The sequence below is a fragment of the Emericellopsis cladophorae genome (assembly GCF_022114955.1).
Source record: "Emericellopsis cladophorae strain MUM 19.33 chromosome Unknown NODE_54_length_149988_cov_118_678836, whole genome shotgun sequence".
NCBI classification, from domain to species: Eukaryota; Fungi; Ascomycota; class Sordariomycetes; order Hypocreales; family Bionectriaceae; genus Emericellopsis; species Emericellopsis cladophorae.
This window is the reverse complement of record NW_026250979.1, coordinates 117,717-129,976: the sequence shown is the minus strand read 5'-3', so window position 1 is coordinate 129,976 and position 12,260 is coordinate 117,717. Positions and strand designations below refer to the sequence as shown.

At 54.4% G+C, this 12,260-nt stretch overlaps 3 protein-coding genes across 3 annotated transcripts; 1 reads left to right on the top strand and 2 right to left on the bottom strand.

The window, feature by feature from the left end:
• Positions 1-2,865: 2,865 nt before the first annotated feature.
• Positions 2,866-6,138, top strand: J7T54_004524 (Heavy metal tolerance protein-like protein; the record flags this gene model as incomplete). Its single annotated transcript, XM_051509110.1, has 3 exons — positions 2,866-3,318; positions 3,419-5,667; positions 5,721-6,138. The coding sequence occupies 3 exons, from the start codon at positions 2,866-2,868 to the stop codon at positions 6,136-6,138; spliced, it is 3,120 nt and encodes a 1,039-aa protein (XP_051359884.1).
• Positions 6,139-7,539: 1,401 nt separating this feature from the next.
• On the bottom strand, positions 7,540-8,823 carry J7T54_004523 (Sphingosine N-acyltransferase-like protein; the record flags this gene model as incomplete). The annotated part of the gene is made up of 1 exon (XM_051509109.1): positions 7,540-8,823. The coding sequence occupies one exon, from the start codon at positions 8,821-8,823 to the stop codon at positions 7,540-7,542; it is 1,284 nt and encodes a 427-aa protein (XP_051359883.1).
• Positions 8,824-10,020: 1,197 nt separating this feature from the next.
• On the bottom strand, positions 10,021-12,252 carry J7T54_004522 (uncharacterized protein; the record flags this gene model as incomplete). The annotated part of the gene is made up of 1 exon (XM_051509108.1): positions 10,021-12,252. One exon carries the CDS (start codon positions 12,250-12,252, stop codon positions 10,021-10,023), a length of 2,232 nt encoding a protein of 743 aa, XP_051359882.1.
• Between the last annotated feature and the right edge of the window lie 8 nt (positions 12,253-12,260).

Sequence of the window (12,260 nt, the reverse complement as noted above, 5' to 3'; positions counted from 1 at the left end):
GGCTTGATGTTTGCGGAGCTCATGCTCCTGAGCTCGGGCTGATGATCAACCAACCCGTGTGCACGGCGAAACTTGGACCTGTCAGCCATGACCAGAGATTTCATATGATACAGGAGACGGGGACGGATCGTTGGGCTTCCATCAATCCAGCAATCCAAAAGACCGCGTACACTCACACGTACCAGTGACCAAGCTCAGCGTATCCATCGTCATCGATGCCAGTCACGAGGCGCAAGACGCTACGATGTTGGGCGCGTGGCCATTGCTCCCGCCGCCACTGTCGCCTTCGATCCATTGGTAGCCGAAGCAAGGGTGTCTCAGAGACGCCACAAGACGCCAAGAGGCATGAGTGTGAGATTCTTCGTCTCACGAGCGTTGAGCTCGACGCGTCAACGCCGAAGACTCGACTGCTGCCCCACCTAACAGTGGCAGTGCGCGTGTCTTTGGAGGGGTTGACTCATCAGTCTCATTGCGTATTACACGAACGTTATCATGCATTCTGGGCTCTGTCAAGGTCGCATATGCCGTGGATAAACGTGGAGGCCTTCATCAGGTGATTGTATTGGTGTGTCGGCACCGCGCGGAAGCAAAGCAAATCCTCCGTCTCTTTGATGGTAGCACGTCAGATGACTGGCACGTACCTCTTCCAGGCAAGGTACAGTACGACAACGACCAAGCACTGGCTCAACTGAACTGAGCTGGATGGCTCCAGGGTCACGAAACCATCGAACCAGTCTATGTTAAATCCCTGTTGCCACTATGCAAGTCAGCTGCTTTATTAAAAGCCTGGATGGAATACTGGTGCTGTGATGGACAATTAATCAATACTGGCACCACCTCACCATCGCACCCACAGGCCGCGAAAACGGTATGGTGCAATCGGCGGCGGCTAGCCCAGCCCATCGGCCGAGGACTGCAGCAGCACTGCCGCCTCTCGCTACAAGGCAAGTGGCTGATTGAGACCCGTGATTGGTGGCCGTGCAGACGCATCGACGGAGTCTGGAAGACGCAAACTTCACACTGCGCCGGTGCGCTCAGCTGTGGCTTTATATGAGCTGTTCTGGCCAGGTCATTGGCGAGCTGGCAATTCCAATGTACACGCCGCCATCGGAATCTGCCGGCTGAGATCCATAACCCCTTTTCACCTTTTTGAGTGGTGCAGCTGTACTGTACAATTGCACTCCGTACGCATGTGCTAGTTGATAAGGGATGTATTTTAGTCTGGGGGACAGTGCACCACAGGACCTGGAGCTGTGGGGCTCGCTTTGTGCAGCCCGGGTCCGTCCAGGCAACTGCAACAACAGGAGCTAAGCTGCTAAAGTCGACAAACCCCTGTCATTTTGTGGACCGACCTCATCCCGACTCGACTCGACATCGATCGAACGCTTAGCCGGGGGCAATGATGAAGGGCTCCTCTGCAGGTGATTGAGGGTGAAGTGATATAATGAATGACTCTTTGTCACGTCACATAAATGCTAGATTCGAGAGAAATAATCTAAGCAACACTGATAGCGACAAGAGCAAATGTATAAAGTAGATCCCTAGGCCCCAGGAACCGAACTGTTGGAAATCTGGCTTGATTTAGCTTGGCTAGTATGGCAGGCGAAGGTGTGCGCATGGTCACGGTGCCTGGTCAGTGGCCAGTTGAGAGTCTTAGGACATGGAGTTCCGGGGTCCAGATTCTAGTCCGTTTTGCAGCGAAATATTTCCCGCCTAATTTCTACTGTCTTCCAATTCGTATTCACGTCGCCTGATGAGAGTGAGGTGAGAGGACTACAAGTAATATATACATGTGCTTTTGAAAGGCAGGTACGCCCGAGCTGGTCGGGTCGAGTCCGGCAGTGAGAAGCACCATCTCAGTCCAGTGCGGTATGCACCTGCCGTGCCTGTCTGGCAAACAACTCTCCCTTGGCTTGGGCGGTTGAGTACGCGTTGTGCCAGTGTTCGTGAGATCGTGAGCCTCACTGTCGTGAATGAGTTTTATACTCCTGAATTGCTGTATGATAGACTGGACATATAGATACGTACGCATGTACATGTAGGCACGGGTTGACTGCTGGGTGTGAGCTCCATGTGGCTTTATGGATACGTCGTGTGTCATTTTGGGGCCCACACGCACCTCATGTCCTGCATTCGTACCGCACCACAGAGGCCACACCACTTCGCCGCCGGACATCCCATCACAACCAAGTACCCAACCGACCTGCAGACTCCATCGTGACCTGCTTCGACAAGGGCCCGGCGGACCTCCAGATGTGGGTGGATTCCCTGCCTGCCCCTCCAAAAGCACTGCATGCACGGTAGCGGTACCTTGTCGGTACCAGAAGGCTAACCTCAAACAGTTAATCACGACCTCTTCTGCTCTTCACCTTCACTTCAGAGTCAAACCCTCTTCAACCATTCTTCAGACCCGCGTCTGTTTCTGTCCACTCCCGCCATCCATTCCTCTCTTTTTTCCGCCGACCACCCGCGAGATCATTCGTTTCTTGCTGCCTGCGGATTGACTCGAAATTATCATGGTTCCGTCCTGGAGATAGGAACCTTGACGCTCGCTTCTGCCCTGCCTGTACGTCATTCGCTACTACGAAGTCACGAATACCAAAGCCCCGTGGCAAGAGCCCTCTATATCACAGTCCCAGTCTCAATCGTCCGCGAATCTGCCCTGTGCACCACTGTCATTCCCACCCGACGTACACGCCAGGTGTGCCAGGTGTCTGTGCAGCAGTAGGCTGTCGGCAACGGGAACGTCAACTCTGGTCGCGGCCGAGCCTGCTGCCACAGTCGCAGCTATCTGATCCTCAATCCCGATCTACACATGCCCTAGAGCATACCAATACTGACATCAGCTTCCAACAGCAGCCCGGCATGGTGGCTTCTGGGCCGGCTCAGGCCGCACTGGGCTCGCCGAATGGCCAAAACCACACGATCACGCCGATTGACGAAAGCTACCTCTCCGATCGAGTCCTCCGTCGGACGCAGTATTTATACTCGGCCATCCTCCTAATCGCGTTCGTAGGCTTAGCTGCCTGGTACAGTGTCTACAACGCGAAGAAGACAGATGACGTTGTCGAGTCCACCGTCAAAGGCCCAGGAGGTAAGCCTCTTCCCGTCACACGCACCAGGAAGAAGGATGATGGAGAGCGCAAACTCGGTCCTCATTTCGGACTACTGGCAAAGAACGTCTTTCGAGTCCTAGCAGCCGGTGTATTCCTCGCCTACGTTGCCAGCGACGTACTGGTCGCCCGTCATGCCTTCCAGTACGACGATCCATATCGGTGGTCCAAATCAGGGCTGAGCTGGGGCGGCGAATGGTCGGTGGTACGTTTCACTCTTCCCGCGCTCAGTGTTTCGACGAACTCCGCCGTCGGACACGTGCATCGTGACACGCTCCAAATGCTGATGACGCTCTTTCATGCAGGTTCACCTCCTTGGTGCCACGTTCTTCCACCTCTACATTTTCGTCTCGCTATTCGACTGGCGCAAGGGGCCCAACGTTGTGCATCTTACAGTGTGGATCTTGGCATTTACCGGCGAAATCACAATCGCCACTACGACCTACAAAGCTGCCGTTGAATGCCACGCTGACCGTGAGCCATACGCCCCTGGTGCCAGGACCCGCAGCAGAGAGACTTGCTTAGACTACTGGGCGAAAGTCGATCTCGTTCTGTATTTAATACGTATGCTGTTCCTATTGGCCTTATGCGGCTTTTTTGGATCTGCCTGGATCAACAAGGCATGTAGTCGATCGGAGTCGACGCTCGAGGACGGCCCTTCGGAAAACGAACGAACTCCCCTACTGAATGGGCATCGACGATCATATGATTCGCAAAATGGTCATCCGAACGGTGACGCCGAGTCCAATGGCGACCACGTTGTCAACGGGACAGTCAAGAAGCATGATGCGCAAGGCCGACGGAAGCGAGGCCGTACCATTTCCAACGCCAAGAAGCCAACGGCCCAAGGCAAGGATGGCGATGATGGTGCGGCTTTTTATCGTCAAAAAAAGCTAACGCACAAAACCTGGTGGGAGTATATGCGCGGCTACACGCTCTTTTTTCCATATTTATGGCCTAAGGACTCTAGAAAGCTGCAACTGAACGTCTTGCTCTGCTTCATCCTTGTCATTCTTCAGCGCCTTGTCAACGTCGCTGTACCTCGACAGATCGGACGGGTCGTGGACAAACTTGTCTTGGCCGTCGAAGATGTCAAGGCAGGCAACCCCTTGACCCTTGACTCGTTCCCACTCGCCGACATGATGATCCTGGGCGCATTCTGGACCCTCCAAGGACAATCTGGGCTTCTCGGCGCTCTGCGTTCGATGCTTTGGATTCCAGTTTCTCAGTATTCCTACCGTGGGCTGACGACCGCGGCTTTCAACCATGTTCACTCACTGAGCCTGGACTTCCACTTGTCAAAGCGGACGGGCGAGGTGCTCTCCGCACTCAACAAGGGCTCATCGATTAACAACTTCCTCGAGCAGGTCACCTTCCAGGTGTTTCCCATGCTTTTTGACCTTCTCTTGACCATCTCTGTTTTCTACTTTGAGTACGGCCCGCTCTATGCCGAGATCAATGCTGTAGGTACCTGCTGGTATCTGTACATGACCATCAAAATGGCGTCCACCCGGGCTGATCAGCGGCGTGAGATGACCAATGCTGATCGCGAGGAGGAAGCGGTGAAGAACGACTCTATCTCTAGTTACGAGACGGTCAAGTATTTCAACGCCGAAGGGTTCGAAGCTCGCCGTTACAGGGAAAAGGTTGGGCTGTTTCAGCATGCGGAAGCAAAGGTTCAGTTCGGCATGGTCAAGATGAACATTTGCCAAGCTATCGTGTACAACCTCGGAAGAGTCTTGGCGGCCACTGTTTGTGGTTGGCAGGTGGCTATGGGTGTCCGCACGCCAGGGCAGTGGTTCACGATTGTCTCCTACCTCACTCAGCTGCAAGGCCCGCTCAACTTCTTCGGCACGTTTTATCGTACAGTGCAGCAGGCCATGATTTCCGGAGAACGCCTGCTTGAGCTTTTCAAAATCCAGCCAACGGTTGTTGACACGCCACACGCCAAACCCCTCAGGAACTTTACCGGTCGCGTTGAGTGGAAGAACGTGTGCTTTGCATACGACTACCGGAAGCCGGCTCTAAAGAATGTCAGTTTCAAATGCGAGCCTGGAACGACCACAGCCTTCGTCGGTGAATCTGGAGGAGGCAAATCGACCTTGTTCCGACACATGTTTCGCTACTACGACTGCGACTCAGGCTCCATTGAACTCGATGGACAGAATGTCAAAGACCTCACAATTGACTCCGTACGGTGCAACATTGGGGTCGTACCTCAAGACACTACGTTGTTCAACGAGTCCATCATGTACAATCTTCAATATGCGAAACCTGACGCAACCCGACAGGAGATTGAGGAAGCCTGTCAAGCCGCAAGGATCCACGACAAGATCATGTCCTTTCCAGACGGATACGAATCCAACGTCGGTGAACGCGGCATGAGATTGAGTGGGGGTGAGAAGCAGCGTATTGCCATTGCGCGTACCATCCTCAAGAACCCCGAAATCATCATGCTGGACGAGGCCACGTCGGCCTTGGACTCACATACCGAACAGGAAATTCAAGAGAATGTATGGAGCGTTGGGCAAGATAAAACTCTCTTGATCATCGCGTAAGTATAGAGCCGTACATTTCCTTGGACCCAGACTGACTAATACGTGACAGACACCGACTGTCGACAATCACACACGCGGATCAAATTATTGTGTTGCACGCCGGAGAAGTTGTCGAGCGAGGTACTCACGATGAGCTTCTCTCTAGAGCCGGGCGTTATGCGTCCATGTGGCGCAGGCAGAGCCAAGCTGAGAAGGCTGAACGTGAGGCTAGTGTCGCCACGAAGAAAGCTCAGCGGGCGGTGAAAAAGGCGAGGCTGGATCAGGTCTCTGTCGATCTCGGCAAGATTCATAACAGGCACAACTCGGGATCGTATCAAGACCATGACTGCCACGACGTCAACCATGAAGGCACCGAGGAGGGTTCCTCCCAGTCGAGCACATCTACGTCTAGTTCGGATTGCGAGTCGACGCACTCGGCCGAGGCACGAAACGAGGAAGATCCAAAGCTCCGTTCCAACCACGGCTGAACACAGGACTGGGAACGATGCAATCCCATCCACCTAATATTGATTTCTTTCCGATTCCATTTGGAGCAAGCAGGCATTCACACATTCGCAGCACACGATGATGCGTAGCACGCATGAACACGAACTTGGGAGCATGGTCAGGCGTTGTGCAGGTCAATTCTTTCTACTTCCTTGTTCTTATTTACGATCGCAAACTTCATGAGGCATGTTCTTTGACGATTCAACCTAATACTCTCGTTTGGACGGCGCGATGCGCGTGTCGGCGGATGCACTTCTCCGCTCCACCATCGCACTTCAGGATCCTCACCGCCGTATCCTTTTCGGACACACCGCTCTCGCTATACTCGGTTTTCGTTGAAGGGGTTTCACCGCCAGAAGAGGAATGACCCAGAAAAAAAGAAGAAGAAATTTTTTTTAAAGAAGAAGATTCATGAACGGCAACGTATCCATGCAGATTACGGCGAACAAAATGCGCACCAGGACTACTAGGTCAGGGGTGCCTTGGGGAATGAGATTTGCAAAAGACATTGATTGGCCTTGAATTTGTTTCGCTGGAGCGGTAATTAGCTACGATTCCTTAGATGGTGGCCACCACAATTCCCTACGAGGAACGCGGCAATCGCGGAATGGCGAGACTAGAGTGCCCCCAGAAATAGGAAACTAATTCCAAGATTGACAACATAAAAAAATACTAGTGACACGCAAGAAGCTGAACTTTTATTAGGTACCTATAATAGGAAGTAGGATGCGTATAGAAAACCCGGCTACCACTGGACAGGTCCGCCGAGACGCCCCCTGTGCTGCCCTCTGTGTGACTTGAGTAAGGGCAGCCAGCTCAGGGGCACGAACTGAAGTCGATTACAATTAGTATGCTTCCAAGACCACTGACGCGTCCTATTGTTGATAAAGAAGAATCCCAACCCCCCTTTTTTCTAAACAGTCCTGATCCTCCCTTTCGCGTTCCATGTTATTCGTGCAACCCATACCCGTCCATGCATGTTGTCCCAATCCTATGATTGCTGATACTTCCTCATCGTCGCGGCCAGCTCGAAGCGACTGTGCCATGTATATACCCAACGTTCGTCAACGTTTGGCTTCTTGGGTGTGTCTCTCCCGAAGCGAATGTCTATAGTTGGAAAAGTAAAACGAGTGGTTATGCATATATGCGTATCGTATGCGTATGTTGTCTGCTGATGCGCCGTTCCGCTCCTGGAATGCTCTGGACTCATGCTTTCCCATTTGTGCATGACTTGCTTTGAACATGAGTGAATTTGCGTGCGTGAGTGCGATGTGCTCCTCTCCTTTGTATCGTGTCCTCGTGCAAATTCTTTAGTGCGTGGCACCATTAACGGCCGCATGGCCTATTTGCTTTTCGCTGATCTGGGTCGCCTTTTCATCCTCCTAAGGCTCCTCTTCCTCGTCGTCAGAGCGGTCATCCTTGAGCTCATTTTTGAAGACCGCGCGGTAAGCAATGCGCAGAATATAGTAGAGCCAGAAGAGGTTCAACGCCTGCAGTGAGGTGAGCAGGGAGGTGGTGATGACCTGACTGAGCAGGCACTTGTACTGTTCCGTTTCCCAGTTGAGCTCAAATGGACCGACGGTACGGAACTCGGTGAAGAGGGACCAGATGATCTTGAGGTTGATATAGTGGCGCATGTAGATCCATACGCAGATGAAGAAGGCGTAGAACTTGTCCGTGATGGGATGATTCAGGTAGTTGAGAGTCTTGGAGGTGGCGAGAAAGAAGTCGGAGATGTCGTGGGTGGTGTACACGGCAATGCCGATGTAGGTGAAGTGGAAGCGGTACGACAGGCCGATGAGGGCAAGGGAGACAATGTGGTGGGCGATGAGTTCCTTGAAGTCCTTCCGGGGCTTCTCCATGCCAAGGACGAGGACGATGGCCTGCTGGGCCCAGTAGGCAGCTTGGAAAAGGTAGTAAAACTTGGTGAAGGCGTCATGGTGTCGGTGGGGGAAGCCCTCGTACATGCCGCGTGTGTTGAAGTACCAGACGGGCGTGCGGCTCATGACGTACATACCAAGGGGGCCCAGGAAGAAGAAGTAGAAGGCTGTATATCCTTGCTCCATGAAGCGGGCAAGCTTGCCCTTGGAACGGAGACCGGCACGACGGGCAAGGGGCTTGATCATTTCCTGCATAACGAACTCGCGGGTGAAAGACAAGACGACTGTGTAAAAGGCAACAAAGGCAATGTCCCAGGGGCCCTTGCCGTACTGCACGCTGCCGTTAGCGTCGAGCATACTAGGCTCCTTGTACGATAGGAAGATGAAGCGGTGCATCAGGTTCGACTCGTTCGGGCGCACAGCGTAGGCCGCCAGCATAGCCAAGGCGATCAGTGCCGGCAGGACGAAGGTGTGCTTGATCATGATATGGCGCGCGCGGCCAAAGAAGCCTCGTCGGCGACGGACAGAGCGCTTCTTAAGCCCTGGGCTAGGGGAACCTCCGGATACGGAGTTCTGATCTGCAGCATCGAGGGCCGTCTTGCTGGTAGCCAGAGCTGCCCCCGTGTCGCCGGCACGGATATCCATGGTCCCCAAAGCGCTGCTCTTCCTGGGACGACGCTTCTCTACATTGTTTGTGCTGGCATCGGTGGCCGTAGTGTTGGAGACTTCCTCAAAGCTATGTAGGGCGTCTGCCGAGGTATTGAGAAGTGGGAAGGGTTCCGACATGATGGGCCAATCTTCGCTCCAAGCGTGCTGTGTCTGGAAGCTGGCTTGTAGTTTTTCGAGTCGCGCCCGTACTAGCGATCTAGCGCCCTGATGCAGGCTCAAATAGGCGTGCTCGAAGTTGGGGAGGGATTTGGCGGCGCGCGAGCTGTCTGCGAGAATACCAACGACGGGTGTCAATCCGGGGTATTGAAGCAGTCACGCGCGTGAGTGCCCCTGGTATCGTGTCAAAGTTGGTGTCGCTGTGATCGTGAAGACCCTGTCGAGATTGCCGAATGCCTGCTTGGAGTTGAGTCGCGTGTCGTTTTCGTCTTCGTCTCGTCGCGTGCGGTCAGGGGATATGGATAGATAATTATTAGGGTGCGCAGTAAGGATAAAGTCAATCCGTCGCCGAGAACCTGTCCGCTCCAAACAATTGGATCTTCGCAATCGACGCAAGCTTATTATATTGGTGAAAGGAGTGTGGGTTGCCAGCGTTTGAATGCCAGGGACGTGGGAGGATTGCTGATGGCAGAGCGAAGTATGTAACAAGGGCCGGTGCTCATACCCTTCAGGAGGATTTGCATCATCACACAAATCTCATTTCCCGCGTAGCCCAATTTTTCGCGGCAAGCACGCTCGCCCCTCCTCTCCTTCCCGAATGCTCGCCAAGGCAGACCGAGGCCACAGGAGCGCGTCGCGACACTAACACCAGCTCTGCAAGATACTTGCCACGGCTGTTAGTACCCCTGAGTCGTACCCTGGATCTTCGACCTCCCCGCAATTTCACCAAGCACATAATCACGGCGCCCGCGGGGACCCGTGAGGTTCGTCTGAATACCTTACCGTACTCCGTACTCCGTAGCTACTTATTAGACAAGTCGAACAGGCTGGTCTGAGCGACAAGTGTCGATTTGCAACCAAAGTCTTGAGATAATTGAGCCTCCGCGATTTCATTGGTACAAGCTGGGACCCAGTCTGTCCGTGTTTCCCAGCAGCCTAGCAGGGACGATTGAGAGTCTGATATTCCCAATTACTATTCACGTACATTGATTGTGTTGACATGGCTCATCAATATATACAAGCGGACGATGACCATGTGAGACGGACGGGTATCTTGGAATACACGCTCCCAGCCCAGAATGCCGGCCGCAAGAAAACAAATCCAACAACGCCTTGCTCAAATGATGTCTCTCGCAGAATGCAACCCGATAATCCAAGTCATTGGCGCCTCGAAGGGCCCGGGACAGTGCCCTCATCTGATGTTTGACGTCCCCTGGTGGCTGAGACCGATTCCTCCGTGACCGAGCCCCCCTCGTATGAATACTCATCGTCGTCGTACATGAGTCGAGGCTGCACGCCAGGCCACAGCGGAGGATTGTCGACAGGCAGCCCATCGGTACCCCGCTGCGTGGATGCATTTGGCTCCCTTTCACGCTCGAGGATACTCATCTCAACCGAGGATTCCCTCGAATCGCTGCTGCCGCGATGGATCCTGTCGCCCACTCCTTCCTCCTCCAGGACTTGCCGGAGAGCTGTCCCCCTGCGCTCTGGCGCTGGAATCACCCTGACAGGGAGATTGTCGGTGTCCGTTGTGGGACGAACGCGCTCGCGGATCCTTTCGGCTTGATTCGCCGCAAATTCTTCGAGCCTCGCCCGTACCGCCCATCGACTGTGCGAGGAACCGCCCCGAGCGGAGTGGCGTTGCGGTGGTGCGTATGACACATTGCGCTCTATCCCCGCGGCCGAGCCCGCGTAGTTTTGGCTTGCAGGCGGGTTTGTGGAGGCAGTGAGGTCTCGACACGCGGTTTGACTGGCTGAGCTATTCGCATCGACTTCGTCCAGCGTCTGTAGCCCTGACGGCGGCGGGTTCGGGTTGGAGGGAGCGTAAGCTGGCGCAGGCTGCGAGCTCGCCGGATCGTCGTCAGTATGACAGCTTTCAGGCAAGCTCTCCAGCCGGGCCAGTTCGGGCATGCTCGACTGCAACATGATATCGGGCGTTCGCGTTGTCGCCTCCGATGTGGGCGGATATCGTACTGCATAGACTGTGCTTGCTGCGCTTTGTGTGTCCGTGCGACTGACGGGCGTGACTGCAGGCGCAGGTCGCGCTGGCCACAGTGGGGGTCTCAGGATATTGCCCATGACGCCCTGTGGTTGCTGTTGTTGTTGGCCCTGCACGTTGTTTGTGTGGTGGCCACCTCGTGGCGTGTCGCCATGAGGGGGGGGGACTCCGTTCTCACCCCCATCATCAGAACTGTGATCTCTCCTCATTTTCCTCCGCCATGGATAGTCAAAGGGAATGACCTCTAGTGTGTCGTCTCCGTCAAAGACCTCTCGCCCAAGGATTCCGTCCTTCTTCTCCTCGCGCTCAAGGGCCTCGATACGCTCCACCCACTCCCAAACCACGACGCTCGCGGCAGCAGCACCAACCCAGCGCACATAATCACCCCACCCCGCAACGTCCGGCTTCGAGATGTCGAGGATGAAGAAGACCACGGGAATAATGACGGAAGTGATGCCAATGATCGCAATAAGACAAATGTTCTTCATCAGCGGATGGTAGAAGGCATATCGTTTCTTCGTGATGGCGTAGTAAATGACCCACGCCGCGTAGAGGATACCGAGTGATAGCTGGAAAAGATAGCTCAGAGCCGGCACAGGGTGAACAAAGCTATTGGGCGTGCTTGGACGCGACACGCCGTCGTCGGAATACTGGAAACTGTTCAATGCGCTGAATATCAAATCCAAGGTGATGAGCGCAAAGGCAGTCCATTTGATGATGATCTTTTCCCGCTGCCGTGGGAAAAGACGTATCAAGGTTTGCGCCTGAGCCAGCCACAGGAACGTGTCAGATATGAGGCGGATGACTTTGATTTCGATGCTGCCGAGAACCTCGCGCTGCATGAGGCCGGCATTCTGTATCCCCCACCTGTACTGCTGCTCAGCGACTGTAAATGTGTTCGACGTGGCTACCGTCAGAGATATGGCGACGGTCAGGGCCGCCACCTTTTGCAGCCATGGCCGCCCTCCAATGCTGACGCCGCTTGGCGAGCCGTTGGTGAATCCTCCGCGCCGGCCCAGATACACAACGCCGCCGTCGAGGAAAGACCTCTGGTTGACGAAGAGTATGATTACAAGCATCCAAGCCGTGATCGTGGTGGACGCCAACGCGTAGCATATGGGGAATTGCGTAATGTAGAAGGGGTCGCGAAAGTCGGAGAACTGATGCTCCTGGCTGTCAGCAGGTGTGAGGCTGGAAGCATCGAGAGTCGGAGCAGCCGCGTCGTCGGTTAGTTGCCGCGCGGCAATCGTAGGGCATGGTGCATGAAAGAACGCGTCTTGAGTCAGTGTGAAAGGCTCGAAGCCGTTTCCGAGGTCGAGTACCGCGTTGGCCGGGAGAAGTGTCGTCGCGCAGAGAGTCGGCAGCGCCGCGAACGCTGTGCTCAACGTCATGGTCGCGG